Raw genomic sequence first — 26,401 nt, 5'->3', positions numbered from 1 at the left:
TATTTGCACTGTAAAAATGGTAAAAGAAATAGTATTTTTAAGTTCACCTCATACAAGTATTGTAGTGCAATCTCTTTATCGAGAAAGTGTAAGTTACAAATGTAGAATTTTTTTGTTACATAACTGCACTCAAAAACAAAAACGATATAAAACTTTAGAGCCTACAAGTCCACTCCGTCCTACTTCTTGTTCAGCCAATTGCTCAGACAAACAAGTTTGGTTACAATTTGCAGGAGATAATGCTGCCTGCTTCTTGTTTACAATGTCACCTGAAAGTGAGAACAGGCATTCGCATGGCACTTTTGTATCCGGTGTCAGAAGATATTTACATGCCAGATGTGCTAAAGATTCATATGTTCCTTCATGCTTCAACCACCATTCTAGAGGACATGCATCCATGCTGATGACGGGTTCTGCTCGATAATGATCGAAAGCAGAGTGGACCCACGCATGTTCATTTTCATCATCTGAGTCAGATGCCACCAGCAGAAGGTTGATTTTCTTTTTGGTGGTTCAGGTTTTTTACAGTGCAAAAATTTGTAATCAAAATAAATATGAAGTGAGCACTGAACACTTTGTATTCTGTGTTGTAATTTAAATCAATACATTTGAAAATATAGAAAACATCAAAAAATATTTAAATAAATGGTATTCTATTATTGTTTAACAGTGCAATTAATCATGGGATTAATCACGATTAATTTTTTTAATTGCGTGATTAATCACAATTATTTTTTTTAATCACTTGACAGCCCTATTTAAGAGTAATTATGTAAAAAGTCTACCTCTAACTGCTCACATTGGCTTCTTTCACAAAGAAACAAAGCTTTGAAGCTGGTCATATAGATGTCCTCTGCTGCTCCTAAGGCTGTGAATGCAGTGGTGGGGTAGCTGTGTGTCTATTTGACATTCAGAATGACAGCACTATAAATGAGGATTATTTTTTAAATGTTCCTGCTGTTTTTAAGACACTTCTTAAAAATTGGATGATATAGTTATGATGTAATCAGAGGCCTATATAGTTTTTCTAGCAAAACGTAGATCTGATTCAATTACAGCTATGAAATAGAAAGAACTCTTGTTTCACGAGGGTATAATGAATTTTTGTCCTTTCCATTAAATATAATTTATAAGATATGTATCTAGTATAGTCTTACAAATTAAAGGCTTTACAGGCTTGCTTTTTACAGATGATGTCATGCTGAGGTTCCGTCCCGCTACATTTTCAAAGTGGTGTACAGAGGTTTTAGGCATGAAACTCTCACTAAAGTCAAAAAAATCACGCTTCTTTGAAAAAGATAAGTCTTTTAAAAGGGTTTTAGTTACTATACTGCAAAACAGGGTCTTTAAAATTCCTAGATTTACTGTTTTATTAGAGAAATGGGTGAGAAGTTGAGGATCAAATAAGTTAGTGAAAGTGGTATAAATCATCAAATTAAGTTTGCCAGGGAAAACTGGATTTTTTTAATGTGTCTTACACATAAGACACATATCTGTATATGTATATATATATATATGTATAAAAATACACCCACATTATACATGAAGATAATATTTTTCTTGGGTTTCAAGAAATCTGTAATCCCCTTGAACTTCTCATTCTTGGTTCACACAATTACCTTGTTAAAAATGCAATTTATTTATTACCTTTATGGTTTCCTCTCTTTCTTCTTATGTGAATCTACGATAGCTTAGTTCCATATTTTTTAATGGTCACATGCAAACTCCCCCTAGTATTTGATGGTCATATTTTTTGTCAGGAGAAAAGTAATTTCCCCTAGATTTGCAGTAACGTCTTGGATTTCCACACATGACCTCAACTTCATGATGATGTGGATTCTCAATGTACTTATCCCTTGAATGGCCAAATCCACTAGATTTATAGAACACGCACAAATGTGGGATAACTCATTAAGAATAGCAGAAGGGAACTTGATCTGAATTAAGTCATAAACCCCTGAACTCTTATGAAAATGGCAAAAGCTATTTTTTGTCCTGGAGATATTATCTGTGTCACTATGGTCTCAGTCCACAGCACAATCCAAAGCATTTAAGTGTGTGCTTAATGTTAAATCTTTTGAAGCCAATGGGAGTACTTACATGATTAAATTTGAGCATATGCTGAAGCACTTTTTTGGATCAACACCTATGTTTGTATAAAGACTTAAGATTTAAGAGGCACAGTGTAAACCCTCTTTCTTTAGGGCTGTTGTGGGACTCAATAGTCTTTACAATTATAATAATTATTAACTATTTGCAAGACCTCACAAACCCCAACTTTTTCACATAAAATCACATCTTGAATTGAATTCCCTTCCATGAGAAGAAAATCAAATTATGGCAAATATTAAACTGAGCAGGTACAAAGCAAGGAAGATTTAGGTGGGAAATGGCTATTCGTTATTTTATCTAAGAAAACAGAATTGCTTGGTTGTAAAATACAACTACTCTCTTGGACATTCTATAAAGATTAATCACCATGTGGTGCGGATGTTGATTATAGGTATGATGAATGGCTATCATATTTCAATGAACAGTTATTCTTTCTTTAAATGAGAAACTACCCATGATAGTACCTGGTTGAGATGAGTGCAAAAAATACAGAACAAAAAGAGGCTAGTAACTCTCTATTGAGGGACAAAGAATCCTTTTCTCAACAATGGAAATACTTTGTTAATATTTATATATGTTTACTGATCTAGCTAGATCTGCAATAACTGAGTGGCATTTCAAATTGACATTATAACCAGATTTAAGAGAACTCTGTTTGATACAGACTACCGGTATATTGGGATTTGTAGATACTGCTTTTTTTATGGAGCTCTCATAACACTGGCTAAGAAACGGAAAACAAAAGATGGAATAAATGGTTAATTTTCAATACGGCAAAAGATCAACAATGGAATGCCTTAAGCTTTCCTTCTAGGATAAGTGTTGTTGGGGGCTTGACTTGATGACACTGAAGATCCCTTCCAGTCCTATGTGCCTAGTATATTTATTAAAGATATGGGAAAGGGAGTGAACAGCAGGATAGAAAAGTTTGCAGATAAAAAAATTAGTTTGGAATAAACAAGACTAGACAAGAGAGAAAACTTCAGAAGGAATTAACAAATCTAGCTAAATGAGCAGCACTGTGACAGAAGAAATTCAGTGTTGACCATTACAAGCTAATACACTTCAGAAGGAATAATTTGAACTGATCATTCATATTGCTGGATTTTAAATTAACAGTAACCAGTCGGGAAAGAGACCTGGGCACTGTTGTAGACAACTAAATTAAAAGCTCTGCTAAATGTGTGGCAGTGGCCCAAAAAGCTAATAAAATGTTAGGTTGCATAATGAATAGGTTAAAAAAATCCCAAAATATTATGACAAAATGTAAATCTTTGTTATGCCCTCACTTAGAATTGTGTACACCAGGGGCAGGCAAACTTTTTGGCCCGAGGGCCACATCGGGTTTCGTAAATTGTATGGAGGGCCGGTTAGGGGAGGGGGTTGTGGGCCGGCCCCCACCTCCTATCTGCCCCCCCCCCGGGACTCCTGCCCCATCCAACCCCCCCTGTTCCCTGACGGCCCCCCCGGGACCTATGCCCCATCCACACACACCCGCTCCCTGTCCCATGACCGCCCCCGGGCCCTTGCCGCCCCATCCAACCCCTCCTCTCATTCGTGACGGCCCCCCCCAGAACCCCTGCCCCATCCAACCATCCCTTCTCCCTGTCCCTTGACTGCCCCCGGAACCCCTGCTCCGAATGCCCCCTGCAGCCCCATCCAACCCCGCCCTCCTTCCTGACTGCCCCCCCAGGACCCTTGCACTCATTCAACCCCTTGTTCCCCCCATGACCGCCCCGACCCCTATCCACACCCCCACCCCCTGACCACCACCCTGAACTCCCCTGACCTCTATCCAAACCCCCTGCCCCCTTACCGCGCTGCCTGGGGCACCGGTGGCTGGCGGTGCTACAGCCGCACCACCTGGCTGGAGCCGGGCCATGCCACCGCCGCCACCATGCAGCATAGAGCATCGGGTCAGGCCAGGCTCTGCAGCTGCGCTGCCCCAGGAGCTCACAGCCCCGCCGCCCAGAGCATTGCGCCGGCGGCGGAGCGAGCAAGCTGAGGCTGCGGGGTAGGGGGGGACAGCAGGGGAGGGGCCAGGGGCTAGCCTCCCGGGCCAGGACCTCGGGGGCCGGGCAGGACAGTCCCGCGGGCCGTAGTTTGCCCACCTCTGGTGTACACAGTTCTGGTCACCTTTTCTGGAAAGAGATATAATGGAAATGAAAGGGCTTCAGAGACAGGCAATCTAAGTTATTAGAACTATGGAGAGACTAATAGGATAAGACCCAAAAAATTGATACTGTTCGGGGCTGAGGGTTATAATATAAGCTAAGAACAGGATAAAGGGAATAGAGCAGGTACTTTGGGTGCTGCTATTTACCTTTTCTCATAAGGCAACAACAGGACATTCAATAAATACTAAAGAGCAAAAAATGTAAAACTGCTATAAAGAAATACATTTTACACAACTCCCAATTAATGGATGGAACTCAATGTTACAGGCCAAGAGATTAAGAGGGTTCGAAAAAGAGAGTAGACATTTATATGGATAATAAAAACACCCACAATTTATTTTAAATGCATACAACCATTTTTTTAAATAACGGATATTAACCTGAGTGCTTCATAACATAAACCAACCAGCCACCAGCTGTGTGGGTTTGGAAGAAACTTCCTCTGTGGGAATGCATAGATGCTGCAGAGTTGTCCTGTGTGCCTGCTCCACAGTTGCCCATCCTATGCAGAGTGGAACTTAGGTGGTTCCATGCACAGAGAGCCTTCTGCAGCTTCTGGATTGCTGGGTGAATATTTCCCTTAGATAAGGATACATTTTACTCCAGGTATGTACATGCATATTCATATATGTCTCAACGCTGTGGCCCATCCCTTACATACCAGCTGCTATTTCTGGAAGTACTCATTTCTAGAGCACCATATTTAAGGGAATGACAGCTATAGGCTAGAAATGATAATTAGCTAGCAGTGAGATGCCTTTAGAAAGGACATAAGCTCAACAGTTTCATGAGTATCATTACTTCGAAATCAAAGTACAAATAAACATGGACTTTTTCTCTTTTAATTGCAGGATTTCAAGAGAACTATAATTATGCCTTTAGTATTACACTACTTACTGTGTATGGGTTTCCGATAAAATTATCTGGAATGTAAATGCGAGATGTATACCTGAGAACCTGCAATTAGTTATATATGTTGTAATTCATAGCTAACTGATGCTGCATAAATATTAATAAAACTTGTTTTTAAAGCAATTTATTAGACAGCATCAAGGAACCCTCTAATTTCTACTTATCCACTGTGAAAAATTGATTTTTTTCCCTTTTGTTCTGCATCAGGTGCTGTCCTACCATGCAACATGTTCAAAGGCAGAAGTTGACAAATTTAAGGTAAGGATTTACATTTCCGTTTAGCGTACAAAGCAACTGTAAGCTAAAATGAATGTAGGTCAGATAAAAAGAAAAACAAAAAGTCAGTTTTACTTTTACATTCAAAATAGACACAGAGGCCGTTTGTACAAACTGTTAATGGATGAGTGAGCATAGCTCCAAAAGACTCGTGGTTAAGATAAGTAGTCACAACTTCAGAATCTGCAGTATCTGACAGTACTTCTAAACCTTTTGAGATTCTCGTATTACTCGATGGGTAAGAGAAATAAGGTATTTTCTGTGCCAACTTCCATTTTCTTTAGTACAGCCAACACATTTAGATAATGGCATATTGAGAGTGAGGAGGCAACTAATAATTGTGTGTGCATGCTGAATCCTGCAAGATTATCAGGACTTAATTTTTTAAGAAGGGACTGACCGATTCGGTCAGAAAGACCCCCTTGGGACTAACACCTGACGTGCTGAGATTACCTCTGAGCCCGTTTTCCCTGCCAGCTTGGGACTCCGGAACCCTGCCTTGTTGAGCCAGACACGGTAGCCTGCTGCAACACAGACCAGGTCTGGTCCATGCCCCAAAGCTGCAGACTTTAACTAAAAACTGCTCAATAGGTCTTCTATCTCAAACATGCAGACACCCAGTTCCCAATGGGATCCAAACTCCAAATAAATCCGTTTTACTTTGTATAAAGCTTATACAGGGTAAACTCATAAATTGTCTGCCCTCTATAACACTGAGAGAGAGAGAGATGCACAGCTGTTTGCTCCTCCAGGTATTAATCACTTACTCTGGGTTCATTAATAAACAAAAGTGATTTTATTAAGTATAAAAAATAGGATTTAAGTGGTTCCAGAGCAAAGTAAGTCACCAAGCAAAATAAAGCAAAAACACGGAAGTCTAAGCCTAATACATTAAGAAACTGTTTACAGGTAAAATCTCACCCTCAGAAATGTTCCAAAAAGCTTCTTTCACCGACTAGACTTCTTCCTAGACTGGGCCCGATCCTTTCCCCTGGTACAGTCCTTGTTAGTTCCAGCCAGGGCCGACGAGAGGGCGAGGGGGGAGCCGGTACAAATTACTGGGGCCCGGTGGTCCGGAAGGGGGCCCGGGTACCGGCTTCCCCCCCTCTTGTCGGCCCTGTTTAGTTGGTCCGCCCTTACTGGGGGGCCCGAAAAAATTCCGGACCCGGCTTCCCCAGCTTCCCCCCACCGCCCCCCCTCCCCCCCCCCCGGTCGGCCCTGTTTAGCTGGTCCCCCCTTGCTGGGGGGCCCGAAAATTTTTTTTCACCGGGTCCCAAACCCGCTCTTGGCGGCCCTGCCAGACATCTTAGGTGGAAACTAGGGGTTTTCTCATGACTGGCAGTCTCCTTTGTTCTGTTCCACCCCCTTTTATAGCTTTGGCACAAGGCTGGAATCTTTTGTCTCTCTGGGTCCCCACTCCTCTTTCTAAATTGAGAAGTACCAGATAAAAGATGGATTCCAATCTCAGGTGACATGCTCACATGTCACTGTAAGACCTCATTCTTCATTACCCACGGGCTGGCGCGCACACACACACACACGCACACGAAGGCTTGCAGGTAAATATACCCATTCACAACCAACTGTCCTAGTCAATGGGAGCCATCACGATTCTAAGCTGCCATTAATGGCCCACACTTTGAATAATTACAATAAGACCTCAGAGTTATACTTCATATTTCTAGCTTCAGACACAAGAATGATACATACATACGAATAGGAGGAATACATTCAGTAGGTTATAACCTTTGTTATACCTTACAAGAAAACTTTTGCATAAAGCATATTCCAGTTACATCATATTCACACTCATAAGTATATTTCCATAAAACATATGGAGTGCAACGTCACAGGGACTACTCTTTAGTTTCTGTCAACACTCCATGTGTGCAAATAGCTGCCTTTGACTGACTGCCATTATTTGTCTTCTGGAGAGCTTTTCAAGTTATAAATGACACTTCTGGGAGAATACATATTGTCTCCTCTCCTATACACAGTGTATATCAGGCTGATGGGAAGGTTAGATGTGGGCTGTAACACTCAGCTCTGTCTCCATTGCTCCTGACCTGGCTACAACAATGTAATGAATCAGTGTCTAGTAATTTGGGACATGGCTAGCTGGCTGCAACTTAATCTGGACAACAGTGAGATGACCTAGGTTGTTTGGGGAAGCAGCAGAAGAGTTGGAAAAAATGATATCTGTGCCTGCATTGATTGACGATGTGGAACCACCACTTCTAATTCAGTTGTGTATGTTCATTTTGCTATTAAATGCTTAGGCAGCAGTTGTGGCCTAGAATGCTGTTTGCATCTGTGCCTGATGAAAATAATGCAACATTTTCTTTCACGTGTGTATCTTGCCACAGTTATCCACACCTTTATCACCTCAAATCTACAGTTCTGTAATGTGCTCTACATAGGAATACACCTTGAGGCCATGCACAAACTGAATCTAGTGCAGAATATTTTCACCAAATTAAGACATTGAATTTCGTGTCAGGAGCCCAAAACACCAGTGCTCTGGGATCTGCCCTGGCTTACATTAAGTCTCTAGGTGGAATTCTAGGTGTTGCTCTTAGCCCATAAAGCTCTCAGTGGTTTGGGGCACAGGCTGACATTTTCAATCATCATCATCTTCATCGGCTGTTCCATATTAAGTGACAGGACAAGTTCAGCAATATTTATAGCCAAACCCAGCAACCACCTTCATCAGCACTGGTTTCAATGGTTTCCTTCGTACAGATCAGTGATGTAGCCAGGTTCTAACATCAGGGGGAGTGAACACCTAAAAAAAGGCACCACCCGACATATCAAATTACTAATTACCACTCCGCAAACCCCTCTGCCAGCTCGGGAGAGGCACCAGAGCTAAGCACTGCGAAGCTGGCCCAGCTCCTGCAGCCCCCACTCCCTGGCCCGTGCACACACTGTAGCAAAGGGATCAGCGGAGACCAGCTGGGGTGTGTGTGGGGAGTGACACCAGGGGTCCGTCTCTCCAAAGCCACAGCCTCAAATTGCAACTTCCTGGCAGGTGAGCTCTGTAAGGGGAAAGCCCCCAAAGCGGGGCAGGCAGTCTCAGAGGCAGGGGGGCAAACTGGGAGCTTCCCCCCCATGTGAAAAAAAGACTCCGCATTGTCTGGAGCCACCAGATTTCCGCCTTTTTTGAATTAAAAGCTCCAAAGGAGAAGCAGATTGCTCGTGCCAGGCTTGCCTTCCCTGCGCGGCGCGCGGCTGGAGTCCGGGTGCAGCAGACCCAGGAGTGGGCTGGGGTCTGGGGATGACCAGCCGCTGACTTGATCCTTTGGGCTCTGCCCCTGTTCTCAGCTCAGCGCCCGGATCTGCTCCAAGCCCCCACCCGGCCCCGCCCCAACTCCGCCCTCTCCCTGCCCCTATTGGACCCCTTTCCAAATCCCCGCCCCCTACCCCCCGACTCCGCCCCCTCCCTGCCCCTATTGGACCCCTCCCCAAATCCCCACCCTGGCCCCTCCTCTTCCGCAGCGTGCCGCGTTCCCCCTCCTTCCCCCCCCCAGGCTTGCCGCGTGAATCAGCTGTTTCGCGGTGCAAGCGCTGGGAGCCGGGGAGAAGCAGAACACAGTGGCGCGCTCAGGGGAGGAGGCGGAGCGGAGGTGAGCTGGGTGGGGGGGCGGGGACCGGGGAGCTGCCGGTGGGTGCTCAGCACCCACCAATTTTTCCCCGTGGGTGCTCCAGCCCCGGAGCACCCACGGAGTTGGCGCCTAAGGCGCCGCTTTTGGAGAATGTGCTCAGTGGGGGAGCGGCCGCTCCCCCTACTCCCCCACTAGCTATGCTATTGGTATCGATATATTATTAGGATAGAAGACCAATGAATTATGAAGTATATTTGCCAAGGAATGCTGCTACGCAGTCATAATCATATGATCGCCAAAAGCTTCAGTGGCATGATAAAATTGCCAGTGGTGGTCATAGACTGAACATCCGGCCAGGCTGCCTTACGTACCTACCTAGAGATCGATCAGGCTGGCATGTGAGTCGCAAATAGGCTATGTCCCATTGGGATTTGCCTTGGTGATGACAACAATGACCTGAGAGACCACCTCTGACCTCATGTGATGCTGCTACACTTGCCATAAATGGAGGTGCTCAAGCTGAAGCCCCCTTCTGAGTGTGTGCTCTGTAAGGATTCCTTGACTATGGATCTCACTCCACAACGTGATCCACCAGAGCCAGATTTAATATTTGCTGGTGGATATTCATTTGTATGTCAAGGAGAGTGAATAATTCTTAAATATATTTTGTATTTGAATTTATATAGGGGATGTATGTTCAGACAAGGCTGGGCAATTACAGATTTTTATAAAATACATGAATAAATTTTCTCTGTCTCAGTCTTGTTTTTCTATCTTTGCCATCTTGTTTATCTTTGGCCTTATCTTTTTGTTCTTTATTTTATCTATCCCCAAAATGTTTTTTCCTTTTTATTTTTGGCTGCATAAACTTTTAAGTATTGGCTGTTACAAAGTGATAAAAATGAATAGATATACTTGAGGCTTATTTTTCCTGAGGCTATTGTCTATTATCTTATTTTTGTTGTATCACAATAAATCCAAGGGGTTGTAGTCTAGGCTGTTAAAGAGTTATTGATGAAATTCCAATTAAAATCAACTTTAATTGTTGCAGCTGAGAATAATGCACACTGCTATAGTGGGTGCCCTTTTTAAAGAGTTACAATTCATCAGAGAAATTACATCACAAGCAAATGCCATTTCTAAGTTCCCAAAGTAACAAATGACACTTTGGTTGCTATTGCTGCTATTCCCCTATTGAGAATTCACTCCCCCCCCCCCCCCCCCCAAAAAAAAAAAAAAAGAAACTTCCTTAATTCAAAGTCTACTTAGGCTTTGTAAAAATCTCTCAGGGAAAGTAGTGGAAGCACCATTGGCTGGGAGGCTGGGCAGTAGAGGAGGAAAGGTACAATACTGAACATTGTAAATTAACATGATGATAGGCCATGTAACCTAATAGGACTTTTCCATATCTGATTTCTATGATTGTCTCGTTGTCATATCTCCACATTATACTTAGTTTTCTACATTTTTGAAGGAATTCCACTTCTTGAATTATTGGAATGTCCCTCTTAAAAATAGCTCGTCACTGATAATAGGTCTCAAAACTGGGTTGCCTTCTTTTAAAAATGCTTACATTATTACAAGTTACTCTCTAAATAACCCAGCATTTGGGGTCATACCAAAATGTTGTTATTATTGGAGGTTCCATCTCAATAAGAAATCCAATTATATGGATCATTGCTCTTTGAAAATTCATGACACCAGCCTTTTCACTTTTTATCATTAAAAAAATTGACTAAAATAATGTGAAAATACATTTACTCCACTGTTTTTGTCTATAAGCACTTAGTTTCTTAGCATACATTTCTCAAAAGGCTAGTGTGAGAGGTAGAACTCTATGAAATGTAGGCTTGGTGTAAGTGGGTACAACTCTACTGACTTCATGGAAATTCCCCCACATACTCTGCTGTCAATGACATAAAAGAATGATAAAATGTAATTTATGTAACCCACTTTCTCATATGATGAGAGAGGAAGGTTGGTCTTTTGGCTAGGGCCCTGGAGTAGACTCAGGAGATCTAGGTAGTCAGTTCTGCCGCATACTTCCTATGTCGCCCTTGGACAAAAATCACAATTTCTCTGGGTGTAATTCAGGCTCCATTGAAGTGATTGGGAGCTTAGCCAATGTCTTCAATGGGCCTAGGCTTTCATTCTTTTTCCCTCAGATCCCTGATTTGTAAAACTGCATAATAATGTTTCCTTCCCACAACCTTTGTCTGTGTTGTCTATTCTGATTGTAAGCTCTTAGTGTGGCAGGCTATCTGTGCACTGTTAATGTGTATACAGTGCTTACTACAGTAGGGCTGTGATCTCAGTTAACAACAAATGAAACGTTAGGGCCCAAAGCTGCATTTCTTGCCAATTTAAAAAAGTCATTGTAATCAATGAGAGTTTGGGGTTGGGACCCTTTTTCAGTTTCTGTAGTTACAGAACAACAAGTGGATTTTAGATGGGGGAGGGAATTAGGGAAATTGACACCACTAGAGCTACTAATTAAAGACAATCAAGACTAACAGTATTAGGTTTCCCACCATTGTTCCCATAATTGGGATGTGTACAGTACTCCTATCTTCCATTTGAAAATGGATGTTGCTTCTGTGAATGATGTACAAAAGTAAAAGAATAGCGCAAGTAACAGACATATAAACATAATATTATACTATGGTCTACAGCTGAAGAAATAGTTTCTAATAAATAATGCACTAGACAAATTTAATCTTTTCCTATTCACAGAATATCCATGAACAGATCCTCTCAAATTTATTTGCTACTCAAAATTATTCAACATTTTTTGTAATGTTTATTTAAACTCTGATGGCTTGCTATTTGGATCTCTGTTGCTTAGTTTGGACTGGTCACACAAATCATATTGTATTATTTCTATTCTCTGACTTGAACAGCATAGGTTCTTATAGGCAGATTTTTGCTGCAACTGCTGTGTTTCCAGGAAGCAAATTTAAAATTAGCCTTCTGTAAACATTTGTGAGCATGAGGTTAAAAAGTATTCTTGCACCTAAAACTCAATCATATGAATGATCACAGGAATTGAAGACAAGAGTGATAAATATATAGATGAAGCAAGTTCCTTAAAAATACAAACGAATATTTCTCCAATTTTTGGAGAAATCACCCAGTTATACTATGGAGGCAAATCTCCTCTCCTGTGTTTCAGGATTATTTTACTTGAGTTAATGATGGTCATGGGCCTGATTCACCGCTATATTTCTCCTGATTTACATCTGTGTAATTCCATTACAAACAAAATGAGTTACATCAGCATAAAACTGAAGTCACCGTGGTGGATCATGCCCCATATCTACATTAATTCATTTTCTTTAATTTATTGGGAAACTAGGACTATTTGTGTCTTTAAAAGCTGTGTGCCAAGTCAGAATGGAAGTTAAAGTACTCGGTTGTCTCTTCGATTTAAAATTAGGCCAACATCTCTAATTTCCATACTCCCATTATTAGTGTTCGGCTAAAATCATTTGTAATATTATTGAACAGAAAAGCCTCAGTTAACCGAATATAGGCTAAACAGAGTTTGGTTATGTCCTATAGAGTTGTATTATACTGCCTGGCTGGCGTCTTCTCATTGGGATCTAGGTTCACCAAGCCTGAAACATCGTTGTCTTTTTTCCCCAGTGCTATCTGGATTTAGAAATCCAGCCTTCAAGAGTAAAGAATGCAGGACTGAGCCTCAGGACTGGATATTTTTAGAAAGAAAGAGTCACTGAATTCTGAGATAGGATTAAACAAGTACTATGTATTAGATCAGTTTTAAAACTCAAATAGCAAATAAACACACCCACAAACACACCTCACCTTAAAATTCAACTAATGTATTTTACAGAGAAAATATGCAAACACTCCTCTCTTGATGTGTAATATATAATAAGCTATTTTTAAAAAGCTAACCTAATTGTGCAGCTCTGAATGGTATAAGCCAGGTCAATATTTAATGGCTATGATGCATTATTTATAGATTTTTGAGATAGTCCCTTCTGTAGGGTGAACAGTACACAGGAGAGCCACATGACAAAAATAATGAATCACCTACTGTACAAAATCTTTGATTCAGAATGTAGTGATAATAATATACTCTTTCTGCCTCAGCTACTTTGACTTAACTGTGGCTCATAAAGGACTAGCCTAATTGTGGAAAACTGAAAGTTGTGCTTGGATTTTTGTCTCTTAAAAATTACAGATATTTCACAAAATAAAGATTGAGAAAATTGAGCTAAAAAAGGAAAACAAATTTTACTCCTGCTACTTGACCTCACATTCTAAACAGTTGGACACACTGATTAGACAACTTATTTGCATAAATTGAATTATGTGAAGGCACCAGCTGTAATGGTATAAAATGAGTTTAGTACAGCCATTATCTGAGGTTATAATTTTATACACATTCTTAGATACTCTGTGATGGACAGTGCAAATACAATTAAATTGAAATTAAGTTGAAATTAAAAAAAAAAGTTACCAGATCTATAGATGTAAAAAAAGTTGGAAAAATTTCATTACAGTGTTTCCTTTTTAAATTTCCATTAAAAAAAAACACCTCTAGTTATTTCAATTGAATAATATTGAGTTCATGTGGCAAAAACAAATACTCTTTACTTGCAGGACAGGTGGAATGTTTAGATTCCAGGATGATGTCTGTATATCTGTCTAGTGTATTTGTATGGGGTCTGCCACCATAGTATCTAAGTGTTTGGATCTAGGTAGGTTCCCAGCTGTGTCACTGATGGATCACATGAGTGAGAAGGGCAAGTCACTTCACCTCTTTATGTTTTGTTTCCCCATCTGTAAAAGGAGGATAATATTCAAACCCCTCTGTAAAGCTCACAGATTCTTGAACTAGTAGGTACTATACCAATACAAAAGATTATGATGAATCATCATAAACCTGTCCAAAATGCATTGGGGTTTAGACTGAAAATTGAGATGGTTTTGATGTTTTCTGTGATTATTAGCGAGTCCTTTATTTAAAGATCTTAGGACTTTAGTAGAACATCTCTTATAGAACAGTCCTATGGAATCTAATAGGAATTAAACAATAGGTGTCTATAGATCTTTATTAAAATTCTGTGGAAATTACCCCACAACATTATGGAATTTAGTAGAATTTTTTTTAATAGGAGTGTTCTATAGAATTTCATAGGGAAGTGATGTCTCTATATGATTATATGCTGTGTTAAAAAACAAGTGTCAAAAAGCAATATTGCTGTTCTGATTGCAGAATGAGGGAATGCCATAAATAGCAATATTAAATAATAAATGAGTACCTCTAACAGAGAAAGTCGACAACATTATAGTCAAACTGGAATATAAATCATATTGGTTTTAAAGCTCTACCTTGTTGTTTTTATCCATAAACTACAGGAAATTTGTTTTCTATTACTGTAAATAACAGGAAAATGGAACTAGATAATACAAGCAAGCAAGACATTCAGTTACGTTTTTTGAAGAATTCTTCACAAAAAGAAACTGAAAATTATTTACTGATTGTATTTTACTATAAATCTAAATCAAAGCACCAAACCTCCAGGTTCCATTTACAGATATTAAAAATACATTCCTAAGGAAAAAATATGCCCAAATCAGCAGTCTAAAGAATGTCACTGATATTTTCCCTTTAATGCTGGCTATTTTCACTTTATTAGGTAATTGTTCACACTACAGTAATGATATTTTGACAACAGTCAGGTTGAAAAACCTTAAAAAGGGAACGATGTAAGAAAAGGGATTGATGTGGACTAATTTACCCCATGCTAAAAGACTTCATGTGTTAATGTGTTGCTGCTATCAGTTATGTTGTTTATATTGGAAATTTTTTCCGTTTGTTGCATTCGTTGTGGTGTCCAGAAATACTGCCTCAGGGCTTAGATGCTGTTTCCAGTTTGCTTGTTTTTCCAAACAAATGTTAGAGACATTGCATCATTCATAGCAGGAGGTGAAATGATTCATTATCCAATATAGCTATTGTCTTTCCTTCAATCTGATTGGTCACCCTGCTCTACAGCAATCTCATCATCTGAAAAGCTCTGTGGAAAAAATGCAGTCCAGCATTACTTTATTCAACCAACCACAATGCAAGAAAGATAAGATGTAGTCCATAGAAAATGTCATCTGAATGATAGGAATATCTGCTTTATGATCAAGCATCAACACTTGTCAAATGATAAAGTAGTATGCTTCAGTCATGAACACTTACATGTGAATTTAAGTTTATACTGGAAAAAGACATGTAGATAGCAATAAAGACAGAGTGTCTGTATGTTCAAGTCAAGTCAGAACTAGACCAGAATGACTCCTTGCTCTAGGAATGATCACTCATATTGTGAAGCCCCTCATTATGGATCTGAGTGTGAACCACTTACAATGGTGAGCAATTATTCACAGAAGTAGCCTATTGACATTGAGATGACTCGTATGGAATTGCTCACTATTGGGAACACCGGTTTCCCAATCTGGCCTTATTAGGAGCATTGTATTGATATTTGCTCTAAATACTTGACAGAACTCTTCAAAGTAATCTAGTACAAAACTGTATAAAATTACATATTTTATACAGATCTAATCTGACTTTTTTCTGTAGCATCCATTGGTTGGAAAACATGAAAAATATTTTCTGTTTTTCATCAAATTTAATTTCACTGGAACTTTTGACCAGCTCTAGTATTGTCTACATACTATTTGAATGCTAAAGGAAGATTTTCATCTTAAAAATCATATTAAAAAGCAAAATCCTTTATATTAGTGATGGGGGGAAATTGCTTTTCTCAGTGTGGGTAATGAAAATGGAGTAGGCAGTTTTTCTTTGTTAAAAGCCTAGTTCACTTTCTGGCTCCTTTGCTCTAGCAAAATGCTGCAATTTTTGGTTGCAAATGCTATCGGAAAATGCTTGATTATTTTTCACAACCTTCTACTGTAGTTGTTTTAAAAATATTAATGGTAATATTCCTATAAGTTTATTTTTACAATTTTTTTTGCCAAAGTTAGCTTGGTAACATCCCTTTACATTTTTTAGGTAGAGCCAAATGGTTTGCATTTGAGCTAGAACCTCTTTGCAATTAGAAAGTTCAGGAGAGGTCAGAAACTGGAAATCCATAAGAAATAAATTCACTGTGAGATTAACATGTTTGGCCACTGGGTGCCATCCTTGCTCCATATTAAGGCTGGTAGTTGAGCAGCATTTCTCTAAAAATGTAAAATTCTAAAGAAGGTAATTCCAGTATAATTTCAAACTGTAATAATGTTTTCGTGTGTGCATGTACTGGAATATGTTAGCAACGTAGACAGTTTATTGCTGTTGCACAGGAGAGTGAGGTGAGAAAGAACCTAAAGAAATACCCTCACTGGTTCAGATCTGTTAAAATCAAAGCCCCATATCAAAAATTTCATTTCACGAATCTCTGTAAACTAATACAGGAATGAGGGGGGGGGGGGCTGCTATATCCTACATGCACGCAAGTAAATTTGTTCCCATGAGTAATTTCAGTTGGAGTTCACTGGGACTACTTGCTGGAGTAAAGTTACTCAGGTGTGTAAGTGGGCACGCAGAGGCCATTAGGCATATATCATACAGACATAATCTATTATTTAGTATGTAAAAGTATGTGATTACAGTTTGGCAAAAGTTAATTGTATTGTTTCATTACCTGTCAGATCGATGCAGAATTATTTTAATCTACAGAGTTCATGCAACTACTTCTTTTCCTCCTAGCAAAAGGCCAGGCATAGTGAACATATTTTCTGACAGAAGAAATATGTTGGTAGTTTTGCATTTTCAGTCTTTTAAATGATAAACATTTTAAATATGTGAAAATTTTGATTCCAGCACTTCTATTTCTTGCTGCAACTGCATAGAGATTGTACAGATTGCACCCCAGGCGAGAACAGTAAACTGAATATTTTATGAGACAATTTCTGTGAAGGGGTCTGTCATCTTTCACTTTGCAGCAAGTTATATCCAGCACTGTGAACAAGAACAACAACTGGGAACATGGCACATCAATGTTTCCTAGTGTAGTTATGATCTTGACTGCACATGTACAGATCTATATATTGCATTTTAATAGTGTAATTGACCCCACTTTGTATCCCCATGAGTGACATGGCACTTAATACAATCCCTGGTTTACTATAAACTTGAAGGCAAAAGAAGCAGATGCTTTGTGTCTAGGCCCACATAGACTCGACCGCTAAATGGGTTCTAGATAACCACTTGCACATCTTTACTATAGAAAGTAGAAAGGAAAGGCTGTAAACATCCAGTGCATAGAAATATTAGTTAATTAATAAAAGGACTTTACTGTGTATAGTCTAATTCAGTCTCCCACAACCAGCCCCTTAGATAGGGGACAGTCTCCTGTAGAAACTGCCTGCCAATTCATACTTCCTCAACTCATGTTACTGCTCGGTGGCCTTCTCCGTTGCCATGCATCAAGCACATTCCTTCATGATGTAGGGATAGGAAGTAGTAGCAGTAGTTTCATCTGTCTCCTCCCCTTCTGCCACTAACCCGACTAACCTCGCCTCATTCCACTGTTCCTGGATTCAGCCTTTTTTATGGTCCTTGTTCCAAATCATCATCATTACTTATTATTTGTATTGTGAAAGCACCTGAAGGCATTGTGGTAGGTGCAGTACAAACCCATAAAAGCGATGGGCCTTGCCCTGAAGAGCTTACAGTTTAAATCAAATAGCTAATCAACTGGCTTCCTTCAGAAGAGAAGACTATAAACGCACCACAGTTTAACCACACATTTTTGAGCAGGCGGCTGAACTGCTTTTAGGTCACTCACTATGTTTGCTTCTCCTGTCCTCCTCAAACCATTCATTACCTGCTTGGCATCTCTCCAGCCCCACTAGAGACACTTCCACCCTGCTGACAAGAGAAGGAACTACTCTTCCTTTGCTACCGCTTAGGCATCCTCCTCGTTCCTGACTCTTTTCTTGTATCTCCAGGTTCCCAGGTCCTTTGGAATAGGGTCCTCAGGAAAGGCAAGGGAACTGGCTTAGCTCCTGAGAAGCCACCACTCACTTAATCCCCTTTGGGTCAGTTCCATTGCTCTGGAGAAGTTTCTGGTATCTGTGGTATCCCAGAAATTGTGACATTCTGTTGTGACGACCTGCTGACAGCTTTGGGCGTTTCTTTGAATTGAAAAAGAAGTTTTACACGGTACTCTTGTAATAATATATATGCTTGATTGACCCTCTTCTCCTTGTTATTTAAGGCATTCAGCACTCATTGCAGGTTAACTGATATTCCAGAAATCTTTGAGCATTTTCCGTCATTTTCTCCTACCTGAATCTGTAGGGGAGTATAATGTGAATCTGTAGCATGACAATGATATCCATGGAAACAGACTGATGTAATAAAACAGAATTATGACTATGCAGGATGAAGTAAATGTAGAAGCTGGTTTGAGTGGGTGGGTGGGAAAAAGCTCTTATTCATCACACACAAATACTTCAATAATAGCAAAGAGAATACACAAAGGTAAATTGTTTTTTGGGTTTGAAAATCTCTTTTTCCAGTTTGCATCAATATTGAAGTCCTTTTCAGTAGTAAATGTTAACAGCTGGGCTTTAGAGTTACCAGCACATTAAAATGAATGGGGGAAGTTCCTACCACTGTCTAAGCTTTTGTTTTACTCTGTTTGCAGACTCATCAAGACAGCCGTACACTGATTTTTATAGTAAATACAAAATCTTTGCGACTAACAGGGCAAGAAACCATTTTTGAAAGCTTTAGGCCATAGCAAAATATCATGAATTTAAACCCCTGCTTGATTAGAATACTGTATGATGAGACACTGTATCCCAGAAATGGGAAATAAAAATAGTATATTTTGTTGGAAATCTAAAGATTCTTATTACTGACTATTAACATTTTAACCTACATCTTCAAATGAATAAATGAAGGGAAAGAAGAAAAGGAGAGGAAGAGAGAGAAGGAGAAAGATGGAGGAGAGGATCAGAAGTTTGAGTTTGGGCCCAGTCATTACTTAGATAGGAAACCTTCAAGGTGAACCCTAGAACTGCCAAAGGTTTTGTTAAGCTACCACCTTTGACCCCAAGTATCAGAGGGGTAGCCGTGTTAGTCTGGATCTGTAAAAAGCAACAGAGAGTCCTGTGGCACCTTTAAGACTAACAGATGACATCTGTTAGTCTTAAAGGTGCCACAGGACTCTCTGTTGCTTCGACCCCAAAGCATTTTAGAGATGGATGAAAGTGATTCCTGTTTGTATAGATAATTTACAAAGTTTGTAAAACACTTTGGGATCCCTTAGGAAGAAATGTGCTAAATAAATATAAGTAAATAATAAATATTAATCTTAAGCATTGAAAGGGCAGGTGTCTTCAGAGAGCTTATAAAATGTCCATCTTCTCTCAGAAATCCTTTGCCGAGGAGTTTTTGTCCTCCTTTCCCTATCTCCTTAAAAAGCTTAATTGGGGGTTCTTACACTCCATGGTTAGGTTCAGTCATTGGCATAGAACAGTGTGTGCCCCATGAAGGAGAGGATGTGGGTTTGGAATTTGAACTTGCTCATTTGCTGTCCATTATCAGGGCTGAGCAATGATGCAGAAGTATCATACTCAGCTTCAGGGACTGGAGGGAAGGTTAGCTTTGTGTCACTGTATAGCATTACCAATCAGCCTGTCAAGAGCCGCAGGAACTCAAGCTAGCCCTGTTAGCTTTGCAAGAGCCATAATAAGGCAAGACTTCTTTAGGGGGGAAAAAAAAGCTGACAGTGTCAATGGAAGCAAGCCACCCTGAAGGTACGTAAGATGTGATTTAACGACTCAGCATGTTGGGTATATTTTTAAAACCTGTACTTGCAACTCAATGGAAACTAAAAAGAACAAGATAAAGATGAAATTTTGTAGGAGAACTTTGAGGTTTTCTAGATGCTTTCCCGTAAATGGACGTTATTTATTTGGAGGTGTTGTTAATCTGATTTTGATTTAAAGTCAATTTAACACAATTCTGCTATAGCTGTCACAGTAGAGCTGAAATAAGATTTTATCCATAATGGAACACTAGCCCACTCATATTTGCATAGCTTCTCCCATCTGTCACTATTCTGCCAGCCTGATATGTTACAAACTCTTTATCCTCTTCATTAATGTGCATGTTTCCAGGACTGTGCCAGCCAGCCATCTGACTGTACATCAGATTGCATAGTTCAACTTTTTCTCTGGCCAATAGGGTCAATACTTGCAATTGCATCAAGCTGCAGCAGCTGGATCAAATGCAGTGAATGCAGCTGATGTAGAATTGGATAGAAAGTAATTTAATACCTGCACACATCTACTGCAAATGTATTTTTAAAGCCATCTTCTCCTAGCCCCCCTTCCTCTCACACCTTCCTCCTTCCCTCCTTCATAGGGACGGTTAGAAGACTGAGGCCTGATCTACATTGGGGGGAGAATCGATCTAAGTTATGCAACTTCAGCTACGTGAATGACATAGCTGAAGTCGACGTACTTAGATCGACTTACCGTGGTGTCTTCACCGCGGTGAGTCGACTGCTGCCACTCCCCCGTCGACTCCGCCCGTACCTCTCGCAGCGGTGGAGTACAGGAGTTGACGGGAGAGTGCTCGGGGGTCGATTTATCGCGTCTAGACTAGATGCGATAAATCGACCCCCGCTGGATTGATCGCTGCCCACCGATTCGGTGGGTAGTGTAGACATACCCTTAGTTTGGACATTTCCTTTGCCCCCAAATGACCCTGGATTTCTCCCTCCTTCTTTGAGAAGTCTGACTATTCTCCCTTACTGGGCTCTCTCCACTTGCTGGATCTTCTGGGAGGAGCCACTTGATCTCTCCTCTTCCTCCTAAATCTATTGCAACAAAAAAAAGTTGGCTTCCTTGCCCTCCTGCACTTACATGGGGTGGGTAGCCCATCCTCATTACCCACCCTGACTCTTCATGGGGGCAGCAAGTTGGCCCTCTCCCCCATAAAAGCAGGTTAGGACCTTGTGGGAATAGGTAGCCTACAAGTCTGACCCCTGTTCTGCAGTATGATTTGGGAAACACTTCCCCTCGTCTTGCTGCTTGTGGCTCTTTAATACTCTGGGGCTGGGACTGTACTAATGGATTAGTATTAGCTCTTCACCTATACTGGTAACCATTAAAAAAAATCAACTGTTACTACATGATGGTATATGGCATACTAATTATTTCCAATTCCTCTATAAAAATAGGTCAGAAGCACATTAGTTCTCCATACGTGCAGCTTGGGAGATCATTGTTTGGAAAGTTCTTGCCCTGTAGAATGCCTAATCTATACTCACATATTTTACCCCTAACAATAATAGATGGTTTAGACCATTAATCACTTTTATTTTATGCCTCTGTTCTTTTAAAACAGCCTATAAAGAGAAAAAAAATCTGTCATACATTTTGTTTCTTTGTGCTAGAAAACAATTTTAACACAGAAGATTGATTTTTAACAACATAAATAATGTATTCTGTGCTTTTTTCTATTATATTTTGTGACAAAATTTTGAAATGTAACATTTTTACTTCAGTACTCTGACATTTATCTCTGTTCATGAGTCCTAGTTTGGAAAAAAATAGCTGAAAGGATCAACTGACTGATCAGAAATATTTGAAAGAATGACTTAAAAAGCTGCAACTCTATTTCAGCATTTACCTGTGGAAACACTGAGTCAGCATCTGAAGTATTGTTCTAACCATTTATCCTTCCTGGCCATTGTAAGAATAAAATTTAAAAGTCCCCAAACCTGTGTCTCATACACACATAGCTTTATACACTGAAGCACAAGGTAAATATCAGACTTTTGTTCTCAGCCCACAATCATAGAATCAAAGGATTGGAAGGGACCTCGAGAGGTCATCTAGTCTAGTCCCCTGCACTCATGACAGGACTACGTATTATCTAGTCCATCCCTGACAGGTGTTTGTCTAACCTGCTCTTAAAAATCTCCAATGATGGAGATTCCACAACCTCCCTAGGCAATTTATTCCAGTGCTTAACCAGTGCTTCCCTGACAGGAAGTTTTTCATAATGTCCAACATAAACCTCCCTTGCTGCAATTTAAGTCCATTGCTTCTTGTCCTCTCCTCAGAAGTTAAGAAGAACAATTCTTCTCCCACCTCCTTGTAACAACCTTTTATGTACTTGAAAACTGTTATGTCCCCTTTCAGTCTTCTCTTTTCCAGACTAAGTCAGAGTTATCCAAATGTTCTGTTTAGGTGAGTGATGTGTTGCTTAGCAAGTGCTTTTATTATTTAATAGAAAAAGCTGAATAAATAGTTTTATTAACCCAGTGAATTTTGTTAAAGTAAATATTAGTACTAATAATGAACATATGTAATATTTGGTTAGACCACCGTCCAAACATGGCTTTCTGAAACAGTGATGAACACACTTTTCCTGTTCTAATTTTGTATGTAAACTGGGTTCAGCACTGGTAACTTGCCAACTGAGGACAAAGCAATATAATGCTTTTCATCTGCAGATCTCAAAGCACTTTGCAAAGGAAGGTAAGAATGATTATTCCCATTTTATAGATGGGGAAGCCATGACATAAAGAGGTGAAGTGACTTCCCTAACGTCATTCAGCAGGTCAGTAGCAGCAGTAGGGCCAGAACCCAGATGTCTTGACTTCCAGGCCAGTACCATATTTCCTCAAACACACTGCCTCCTTGCATAGCTTATACTCTGAAAGCTTCTTCCTCTGCTGGGGTCGCTTTTACACCTTCTTGAGAAATGGTGCAAGGGCATTTCCTTGATCTTTACTTGACAAAGGGGGAGACAAATAAATTGATCTCAATCTATCCACCCCCAGAAGAACCAATTTTATTTATGTATTTATTTATTTTGCAATGGGCTCAACCAATGTGTCTTCTAAAGTGAAAATAAGTTGAATTAAAAATATGCATGTCTGATGTGGCTGGAAAACACTTATATCAACAATACTGGAGCAGTTGCTCAGTAGCACCTAATTCCTGTGAAAATATGATGCCTGCAATGCTGCCTAGTTCAGCAGAGTCTCCTAGTAGGAGTCAGTGTTAGTGTCACATTTTAAGCTGCATGAGGGCAAGGCGAATTGAGGTACCCTTTCTGTGTAGTAACCCCCTACATGCTAGGGTTACCATTTTTTAAAATAACAAAAAGAGGTCACTCCAAGGGGCCCCTTCCCCGCCCCGGCCCCACCCCAACTCCGCCCCTTTCCCAAAGTCCCCGTCCCAACTCCGCCCCCTCCCCTGAACGCTCCGCCCCCTGCTCCTCCCCCTCCCCTGCTTCCCGCAAATCAAATGTTCGCGGGAAGCCTGAAACAGGGAGGCAGGCAGCAGGTAAGCTGGGGCGGGGGGGCACGAGGAGGCGCGGCCCAGTCCGGCCCCCTGGCCGAGCGGCTCGGGCCCGACTTGGCTCGGGCCCTGGGGCGCCAGCTCCAGTTCCAGCCGAGCGCGCCAGCCCCGGCCCGCCCCGGCCCTGGCGGTTCCAGCTCGGCTCGGGCCCCGGGGCACCGGCCCTGGCCGAGCGGCTCCGGCCCCGGCGGCTCCGGCCCGGCTTGGCTCGGGCCCTGGGGCGCCGGCCCCGGTTCCGGCGGAGCGCGCCAGCCCCGGCCCGCCCCGGCCCTGGCGGTTCCAGCTCGGCTCGGGCCCCGGGGCACAGGCCCCAGCCGAGCGGCTCTGGCCCCAGCGGCTCCGGCCCGGCTCGGGCCCCGGGGGTGCCGGCCCCGGTTCCGGCGGAGTGCGCCGGCCCCCGCCCGCCCCGGCGGCTCCAGCTTGGCTCGGGCCCCGGGACACGGGCACCGGCTCCGGCCCCGGTGGCTCCAGCCCGGCTCGGCTCGGGCCCCAGGGCACCGGCCCTGGTTCCGGCTGAGCGCGCTGGCCCTGGCCGAGCGGCTCCGGCCTGCCCCGGCGGCTCCAGCTCAGCTCAGGCCCCGGGGCACGGGCACCGGCCCCAGCCGAGCGGCTCCGGGGCACCGGCCGAGCGGCTCCGGCCCCGGCGACTCCAGCTCGGATCGGGCCCCAGCGGCACCGGCCCGTCCGGCCCCGGCCCCAGCGGCACCGGCCCGTCCGGCACCGGCCCCAGCCCCAGCACCGCCGCCGGCCGGCAGCCGAGCACCGCCGGCCCCAGCGGCTCCGGCTCCAGCCCCAGCGCGGATCCAAGCCCCATGACCCCTCCCTATTTTCCCGGACATGTCTGGCTTTTTGGAATTTCCCCCCGGACGGGGATTTGACGACCAAAAAGCCGGACATGTCCGGGAAAATCCGGACGTATGGTAACCCTACTACATGCAGAAGCAGCTATAGCTTGGGTGCTTCAAATACTGCAGCATGCCAGTTATCTTAAGCATTCCAGGCTCTGGTGTGCATACAGCTTACCCACAAGGTTCAAATTAGAGGGCGATAGATTTAATTTTTGCAGTGGAGAAGGGGGCACCCAGACTGGTTAGGTTGATACACATGTGGAACTCTTTGGGCGAGAAAGGAGATGTGGAAATCTGGAAGGTAAGGGAGACTGACAGACCTGTGGGTGATTAAGTGAGGGGTGTGTGTATAAGGTGTCCATAAAGCTCCCTCAAACAACCCTAGATTCCGCCTACTGTCTCCACTTCATTACTCACTCTGCTTCCAGTTACTTTAGTATTCCCATGTAGTGTGACCCATTTTTGGGACCAAAATGTGAGGGTAGTTGAAGTGGGGGGAGGAGTTATTGAAGGGCAAATAAGAGCAGTACCAATATTTACAGTGGTAATTTTGACCCTGGAGCAAGAAGTCAACATTACTGTGTTAGGCACATTAGAACTCAAATCCAGACAGAACCCATGCAAACTCTCCTTGATTCTATTCCCCATTCACTCCTTTTACTATAAATAGTCAAAAATTCTCTTTAGAGGCCGCTGTCCTATTTCTGCTGCTGCAGATCACTTGGGAGGAGATGCTGATTCAGCATCATGAAGGGCAGAGACATACTATCAGCAGGATGCAGTGGTAGATGGAGATCTCTAAAAACCACCTTTGCTCTGGGCATTAAAATATCCCTGATCTGAAACAATTAGCTCCAGTCTCTTTAGAGAGAGAGGCAGAAAGGTATTTCAGATGTGCCACACCTTGGAGAAACTGGGTTTGGCCTTGTGCAGTTGTAAATGGAAGCAAAGTTTGGCCCACTAGAGTTAATAACAATGTCTGCTTATAAAGAAATTTCACTTAAAAGTGTCTTTACATTTCTTTGCACATATAAAATATACAGGTAGTTTTTATGGGGCTTTCCGTGTAAAGAAATAAAGGTATTTGAGGCACAGAGATTAAGCTCACACAGCAGGCCATTGGCAGAGCTAGGAACAGCATCCATGTCTCTCAAGTGCCAATGCACTGTGTCCACTTGGTAAGATGGCCACCATGGCAGTGAATATTTTATAAGCAGGATACTGTAGAATCTGCTGCAAATTTGAATATGTCAAATATGGAATAGAGGGACACTAAGGATGCTCCATTGTCAAAGATCAACCTAAAAAGTTTTACAATTCTCAGATTTCACTGCAAGATATAGTATGATCCCCTGCACTGTGTTCTTATTATCAATGGGAAACCCAAATTTAGATCTATGTAAATAAACAATTCTCATTATTCGAATGACTACCGTTAGGATTTGATCTGTAGGAAGTTTGTGAAAGAAATTCCAAATGCTGCTTGGCTTCTGTGAATCATGACTAGACAAGGAGCAATTCAAGAGACAGGAGAGATTACAATCATTGCCCCTTTAAATTCCATAGCTGCCCACCTCCTGTCTCAAAGAGCTACAAAACTGAAAAATACCACTTAATGTTCCAGGTAACTGTTTTACGTGTTTCCACTATGTTATAATTTCTCCCTGTGTAAGAGTTCTCCTTCCTAGAATTATCTCTATCGACAGATCATGTCATGACCCTGAGCTCTTGTCTGTATATCAGATTAGCGGAGAAGAGTAGACTAGTGTTATGTTAATTTAGAGTTTGATATAGCTTTGGTGCTGGAAAACAAGAGTTCCCTCTTATCTAGAAGAGCTTTGGTTTGTGAGACCATTTGGGAAACCTGTAAAGTCACACAATTTTGAGACAGTGATAACATATTTCCAAGTCTCAAAATAGAAAGGCACTTTCCATGAGCTTTTGACCGAGAGTCATCCACAAATTATTCAGTAGGGGAAATATTTTTCCAAAAAGTGGTTTAAAGACATCTGTTTTTGTTAATGAATTTGAGGGTATTTAATATTCAGTAATACATTTTGCAAATATTTTCAAGGGCAAGATTTGCAGTTTTGGCCAGTGTGCCAGTTTTAAT

At 41.7% G+C, this 26,401-nt stretch overlaps 1 protein-coding gene across 1 annotated transcript in view; it reads left to right on the top strand.

The window, feature by feature from the left end:
- The window catches only part of PDE11A (phosphodiesterase 11A), a 218,734-nt gene that overhangs the window by 125,834 nt on the left and 66,499 nt on the right, over positions 1-26,401 (top strand). Inside the window, exon 10 of the mRNA XM_065412947.1 lies at positions 5,409-5,459. Coding sequence (XP_065269019.1) covers positions 5,409-5,459 — 51 coding nt within the window. The remainder of the gene's footprint in view (positions 1-5,408; positions 5,460-26,401) is intronic.

The sequence above is a fragment of the Emys orbicularis genome, chromosome 11 (genome assembly GCF_028017835.1).
Source record: "Emys orbicularis isolate rEmyOrb1 chromosome 11, rEmyOrb1.hap1, whole genome shotgun sequence".
NCBI lineage: Eukaryota > Metazoa > Chordata > Testudines > Emydidae > Emys > Emys orbicularis.
This window is presented reverse-complemented; position numbering and strand designations above follow the sequence as displayed.